This window comes from Genypterus blacodes, unplaced genomic scaffold, assembly GCF_046128005.1.
Source record: "Genypterus blacodes isolate CSIRO-AG114 ecotype Tasmania unplaced genomic scaffold, CSIRO-AGI_Gbla_v1 ptg000416l_1, whole genome shotgun sequence".
NCBI lineage: Eukaryota > Metazoa > Chordata > Actinopteri > Ophidiiformes > Ophidiidae > Genypterus > Genypterus blacodes.
Genome location: NW_027467188.1, coordinates 27,501 through 35,000, shown reverse-complemented (window position 1 = coordinate 35,000; position 7,500 = coordinate 27,501). Strand labels below are relative to the sequence as shown.

The window sequence follows — 7,500 nt, the reverse complement described above, 5'->3', positions numbered from 1 at the left end:
GTAGAGATGACAGAAGCTCAGACACTCACTGCTCCGGACGGCTCAACAAACACTCACACACTTTGTTCCAACATTACAAACTAACTCCATTTGATTCTCAAAGTTTCCCTCACTTGATTGAACCAAGATGCAGGATTGATCGAGTCCCGTCTGACTTCAGAGGGTTTCAGTCATTCCCCTGAGTCACCACTAGAGGGAGCTGAATGGGAGTTTTCCTTACTGAGGCGACAGAGAGGCAGAACACACACGCCACTGAGATCAAAGGAGAGATCACATGTTTGTTGTGGTGCAAATGGGCGTGGCCTGAGCCATGACATCACTGGAAGTTGGATCAGTTAGAGAGGTCATTACAGCGCCACCTGGAGGCTGACAGGAGCCAAAGCTTTATCATGACCAACCTGGCAACCATGTGTCATGAGTGTTTGTGAAGAAAATCCAGCTGATAGACACACACACACACACACACACACACACACACACTGGTCAAACCTGGGTCACACTCTCACTGGAGACTTTCTGATGGTGACAACTGTGTGATTCCACCTCAGTGGGACAAGTTGATTTACCCCCTGAGCTCTGTAGCCATTCTGAGTGTGTGTGTGTGTGTGTGTGTGTGTGTGTGTGTGTGTGTTTTTCTCCTGGTACAGCTGTGCCAAATACCAGACACACACTCCAGCTGACACGTTGACCCTTCACCCCTCACCTTTACACAACGGCTGCTTTGTTACAGACAGAGAGAGATGGACGTGCAATATTGACCGCAGATCTCACACACACACACACACACACACACACACACACACACACACACACACACACACACATCTCACTGTGTCAATATTTCACTCTCCCAGCATTTCCAAGAATAGGAAACTGGAATTTTGGATTTTTCCCAAAGTAGATTTAGGAAATTTTAGGAAAATCTGGACTTGAGTGCTTTTATATGAGTTGTTACCCTGATAAGATGAGGAAAGGAGGAAATAAAAGTTCAACATCAATATATATTAAATTAGATATAACAAACTAAACCTCAGTTGTTCCAGCTGTGTGTGTGTGTGTGTGTGTGTGTGTGTGTGTGTGTGTGTGTGTGTGTGTAACCACAGTGAGTAGGCGTATGAGCTCTACATTATAATTTCCCACATGTTGCTCTGTAGTTATAATTCCTCTGGCACGCAGACAGAAAAGAGAAAAGTCATCATGAGATTATTCTTTCAATTATTTATAAAATGAGGCTTTGACGCTGAAGAAGAAGAAGAAGAAACAAATAACCAACTATTATACGTTATGAGACGTTAACAGTTCTGAACGTTCCTCTCTGTGGAACATTACGATTACATCGACTTAAAAACCAAGACAGGCGTGCGGCGTCCTGGCTGTGGTGATGCTAGCTGAGCACAAGTTAACGTCATTAGCATCATGAGACGCCCGCTGACCTGTCAGAATACGGGTGGGAAACAAATGAATGGGTGGGAGAAAGTCAACCAGCTGGTGAGCTTGTCACCATGACAACAGAAAATAACTTCAGTTCCATTTCCCACAGCCCTTCATGTCTGGCGGCCTCCTGCGGCCCGCTGCAGGGTCATTATGTGGCCCGCAGCTCAGTTTAGGTCCTGACACCACCCGGACCCGGACGGACCGCAGCACCCAGGAGACGGCCAGCGGCTCGGTGCCACAGCAGCTCAGCAGCCGGCTGTGTCCACACTGCACACTCCTCTACAGTAGGTGGCGCCATTAAACTTAAAGAGGAGGAGTTTCACACTTCATCGTCTCATCTCCCAATAAACACAAACCCAGACAACATGAAGTGGACTTTCAGCGATGGAGCTGTGGGGGATTAATAAGCGTTACGTCCTCAAAACCAGAGGTTCACAGTGGGATCAGATCTGTGCAGGTGTGGCTCCGGTCCGTCCCCCCGGCCTATGAGCCAATAAAGAATCCACAGCCAAAGTCCAGAACCAGAGTCCCAACGTTTATGTGTCAAGGAGAGAAGCAGCAGCCGAGCAGTTCTACAGGAGAGATGATCATCATCAGTGTGGAATGCCCCCCCTCCACCCCCCCCCCCCCCCCGCCCCCTCAGACCCACACACCCTGGCTCTGCTCCTTTATAGGTGTAATTCACATGCAGACAGCCGTGTGAGGAGCATGCAGGCAGACGGCGGCAGCGTGGGAGGACATGCGGGTGTTGACATGTTGTGTCTGGATGTCAGCAAAGAACCCAGACCTTCTGCCAGATTCCTTTGGACCTGAAACATGGCAAAACTGAGGAGACTTCCAGGTTCCAGGACCATCACCCAGTAGAGAATAGGAAGAACTCACTTCCTAGACCTGGGGCCCCTAACAGGCTTCATGTTTGGCGCCCCCTGGTGGAGGTATGCGCTCATCAGAGCATCAAGCTCCTCTCACTCAGAGACAGAGTTTGACAGAGAGGCAGAGCAGCAAACAGAGCTGCAGATCTGCTCCCCTCTGGACCAGGCTGATAGAAATCAGCAGAACTTCCCCAGTAAAGGTCAAAGGTCACATACATCACAAACAAACCCTAAACCCCTAAAGGAAACTTCCTGTAAGCACATCTGAGTTGAAGTGAGACTCTAATACATGTTTGGAGAGTTTGACTTATTAGGTATTATATGAGATGCTGACTGGCAGATTAAGCTCAGTAGAAGAAGACAGCTGCAAGTATGTCTATATCTATCTTTGGATTCTGAAAGAGCTAAACTTCTAAGCCCATCTTCATGTCAATGTAAACATGTGTTTCTGAGTGTGTACAGTCACGTTACATGTGATGGGACACCGCTGTCCTCCCACACCCACTTCCTCCAGGCAGTGAAATCACAGTGAGTCAGAATAGACAGCCTGTCATTATGAAGCTGGAGAGCTCTCCTGTCTCTGAGGAACCACCACTAAACTTACACACACACACAAACCACCAAATCATCACCTATGAAGCCGAGCAGAAGCAGAGAAGCTCCTGTCGTGTTCCTGTGGTCTGTCTGAGAGATTAGATGATCCCACAGCTCAGCTCAGAGGAGGAGACGCTCACTGACAGACTGAGATCCTGATGGAGAAGGATGAAGACAAATACCAACGACAGGGAAGCTGCTGAGTACAGATGGACGTGTTGATGAGGACAGACAGGGACAAGAGACAGACAGAGACAGGGACTATGGGTCACTGTGAAGGCTCATGGGAAAAGAGACACATAGACCTGCCAGACTGAATCACACCAAAGACTGGAACAGAGGGGGGGGGGGGGGGGGGGGGGGGGGGAGAGAGAGAGAGAGAGAGAGAGAGAGAGAGACAGAGAGAGAGAGACTCTTCCTTCTTCCTCTTCCTCCTGCTCTTTTTTCTCCTCTTTATGTCCCCAGGCAGGGCAGACTAACCATGGAAGCTTCTGGTCTCTCTGCTCTAAATCGGTCTTTCACTGCCTGGGTGCGGCGCTGTTACTCACATCTGCTGGACCGCAGCGCGTAATGCGGCAGAGGCGCAGAGGCGCAGAGACGCACTGGCGCGTTACTGTGCGTAGTGGAGCGCGTCTACCTCTATCACGCGTGGGATTGCGTTTAAAAACGTTATTCCATTTCAAGCCGCTCAGCGCGTCACACAGGGACGCATTCATGTCCACGCTGACCTGCAGGGACACACGGGCGCGTTTACACAAACACGAGTGTACAAAGACGCACAGACGCGGACACAGTGACCGCATTCACCCCCAAAGCCCCGCGACCGCGCCGCCCCGCCGCATAATGAGCCTTTCATAACGGGCAGAGTCTCCAGCTTCCGCCTCCAAAATACACACGGGGGCCGGGGAGGTGAGCTCTCCTCCCGTCCTCAGGTCTGAGAGAGGAGGCCTCTGGTCCTCACACACAGACAGACGTGTTTGATGTGACATGTTGATGCCTCATGGAGCAGAGATCAGAGGGTTCCGGCTGGAGAAGTCTTTATAAACTTTATGACCGTTTCATTCCCTTCACTGTGAGCTCTAACGCTCTGACTGTAGTTTGTATTATTGTGAGTAACAGCCTCCATGTGTCGCTCTGAGCGGCTCATTGTGGCTCAGGTGGATCAATAGAGTCTCTGTGTCAGAAATAACTGAGGGCGCCTAGCGGCCAGTCAGGGAGCTGCAGCACCACAGCTTTCTTTACGGTCAGTGAGTCTAAGAATGTAAAGGTTCAACCACGCAACCTGCGCGTTAGCTTCAGTGTTCAGATCCAGCTGTCTAACCCTTAGTTACACTGAGACACGCTGAGACAATGAAACATCAACTGTCCAATAAATCTGTCCTCCGTGGACAGAAAAGCTGAGTGGACTGGAGCTCAGGCTGAACCGGTGAACGCCCCGTACACACACACACACACACACACACACACACACACACACACTGCACCGTCCTGTCCCATGGCCCCCTGAACGCGCGCGCTCACGGAGCAGAAGTTTAACACACTTCAGAGTCCACAGCAGACAAAGTTTAAAATGACACAAAAAAGCTGCTGGATGACAACAAGCAACGTTTGGTGAAGTGACACCTGTCAACGGGCTGTAACACACACACACACACACACACACACACACACACACACACACACACACACACACACACACACACACACACACACATTCCTGTGTTCTGTGTCCCAGTTTAGTTGGACTCTTTCGACCCAGTTCGGCTCCTCACGGTGTGTGTCCAGTATGAGAACACACACACACAGGAATATAGACCATAATATACAAGCCATGAAATAATTCAAATTCAATCAATGTAGTTTTTCTGCGTGTGATCGCGGAGGCGCAGGAGGCGCAGCACCTGTGCGCAAAGCTCTCCAACATCTCCAACATCCATTATCGGACACGCAGCTCACCCTCACACTCCCCCGGGTTAAAGTTCACAGAGGATGCTGCAGAGTGTCGGGTCACATTCAGGAGCACCAGAGTCTGACAGGAGAGAAGAGTCTTACCTGCCAGGGCGACGGTCGTTTGGCACACGGCGAGCGCCAGGGTGACCAAGGCGAGGGAGGAGAAGCTGAAGCGCCAGGGTCTCCGTTTCTTCCGGAAGGGGCAGACGGGAATATCCATAGTGAAGCAGAAGTCCGCCGGCCTGCGGGAGCTGCGGGAGCTGCGGGTGGAGGACGTGGAGGTGGTGGTTCTCCTCTCAGAAAGTCAGTCCACGACACGGACCCGACTGAACCTCCTGCACGCCTCTGGAGAGCTCTGCCGAACAAGCGGCCTGTGTCTGCTGCTTTACGCACAAAAGCCCAACAGCAGAGGGGCTCCGGGTCAATACGGATCGATTATTGGAACGTTTCACCCCCTCGCGCTAAACCCCATTGAGTCAGACTGGGTACGAGCACCCAGAGTGGAGAGAATCACACACACTCTCTCTCCCTCTCGACTTTCTCCCACGGAGAGTGAGAGCGCGCGTGTGTGCGTGTATGTGTGTGTGGAGAGAGAGAAAGAGAGAGAGTGAATGACTGAAAGGCAGGGGGGAGGGAGAGAGAGAGACAGGGAGGGAGAGAGAGAGAGAGAGAGAGGGAGAGTGAGAGGGAGGGACAGAGTTAGTGCGTAATTACGCACTCTCTCTCTCCCCCTTTCTCTCTCTCTCTCTACCACTCTCTCTCCCTCCCTCCCTATCTGTCTCTCTCTCTCTCTCCCCCTCTCTCTCTCTCCCCCTCTCTCTCTCTCTCCCTCCCTATCTGTCTCTCTCTCTCTCTCACCCTCTACCTGTCTCTCTCTCTCCCTCTCTCTCCTTCTCTCTCCCTCTGTCTCTCTCTCTGCCCCCCCTCCCCCTCTCTTCTGGTGTGAGCAGATGAAGTATAAATGTGTTTGATGCTACATCATTATCTGACCTCATGCTGAAGTATCAAGACCACTAATGACAATATAATGATTATTTATGTTCTTTTCATTTCACTTTAACTTTAGTCTAGTAACCTTTCATAAAGTTGTTTGTGTTTATCCTTCTGAATTCATTTTCCTAAATATTCAGACTTTCTTCTTCTGTGATGTTCTGCTTCACATTCACACAAGCTGAGATCTGCAGAGAGACACAAGGTTCAATCAGCCAATCAGGCGTCTCTCCATGAGACTGACCACACCCCCAACACCCAAACCTTTAAATAAATGTGTGGTTCTGATTGGTCGGTCCCACGTGGCCTCCTTCAGTCAGTCTCAGGTGGAGAGAGAGAGAGAGAGAGAGATAGAGAGAGAGAGAGAGAGAGAGAGAGAGAGAGAGAGAGAGAGACAGAGAGAGAGAGAGAGAGACAGAGAGAGAGAGAGAGAGAGAGAGACAGAGAGAGAGAGAGAGAGAGACAGAGAGAGAGAGAGAGAGAGAGAGAGAGAGTGACCAAGCACTTCTTTGTTGATGAAATGCTGAGGTAATTACTTGATTGATTGATTGATTAATTTTAGAGACACACTCAAATCATTGAGTTGTGTTTAGACTCACAGCAGATCTGGTTTACACGTATGTGCCATCAGACACATGAAACTGGATCTGAACACGCTGGAGTCTGTTTGATATCAAAGCTCATAAAGTTCACACGCTCCTGATGATCTGCTGTCACACCTGCCCGCCTCAAAACCATCGCCGTGCTTTCAAAGCCTGCGTATCCGTGGTAACATGCTGTCTCTGAACGCTCCCAGCAGGATCAGGCCTCATTATCTCCTGATGTTGTCAACCGCTCGCTCCTTCGCTCCCTTTCATTTCTCACTGTGATCCTCTGAGGGGAAACCTGTTTGCACTCTGCGGCGTCTTCACGTCGACGCCCCCTGACTCTCGCCCTTTCTCAGGGTCGGAAAACCCGCCGATGCCGTTAGTGTGTTACTGACATCGTGCAGTCCAGAGACTCCAAAACCACCAGGACCTGGTCCAGGATTCAGCTTTAGCAGCGTTGGTGCAGGGATCACTCGTATCACATCTCACCACTTCATTCTTGATTCTGATCAGAACGACCTCTGACCTCAGAGCCGGTTCATATCAGATCCATCGTAGCGTTCAGGCTCCACATCATAAAAACAGAGACGTAAAAGACGACCCAGGTGTTTTGTGTTTCCTGCTGCTTTCCACCTGAATGTTCTGTTGAGCTTTAACGCTCCACGATGGTCTGAATGTTGTTTTACACGATTCTCCACCTCTAACATGGTGAAGATGGAGCTGTTGCATGTTGTGGGTCGTGATCTTTGCAGATGTTTGGCTGAAGCACGGTTCTGTCCGGCTGCTTCTCTTCTTGTTTCCTTCTGTGTTGTTTGAAGTGAACGCTTGGAGACGGACTCCTCCGCGTTCTGCATGTCAGCTGGCTCCTAAATTCCAGGGGAGCAGAAAGAGGACACGCCGGCTGATTAGACGGCGGCCCTGGACGGGTTTCTGATCCTGTTTCAGAAACCATCAACTAGGCCTCAGAATCCACCAATTATCCACCAGGAATGAAAAGGAAAAAGCTTCCAGGCAGCGTTTATCCCTCTAAATATAACATCCAGGAGGGGAAACCAGATTTACATGTACAGAGT

General features: G+C 50.3%; 1 protein-coding gene across 4 annotated transcripts in view; it reads right to left on the bottom strand.

Annotated features, from left to right (window-relative positions):
• col11a2 (collagen, type XI, alpha 2) overlaps positions 1-5,427 on the bottom strand; it is a 31,537-nt gene extending 26,110 nt beyond the window's left edge. For all 4 annotated transcript variants that reach the window (XM_076138904.1, XM_076138905.1, XM_076138906.1 and 1 more), the window contains exon 1: positions 4,953-5,427. In XM_076138904.1, the coding sequence (XP_075995019.1) occupies positions 4,953-5,070 (118 nt within the window). In that variant the 5' untranslated portion in view covers positions 5,071-5,427. The remainder of the gene's footprint in view (positions 1-4,952) is intronic.
• Positions 5,428-7,500: the final 2,073 nt, after the last annotated feature.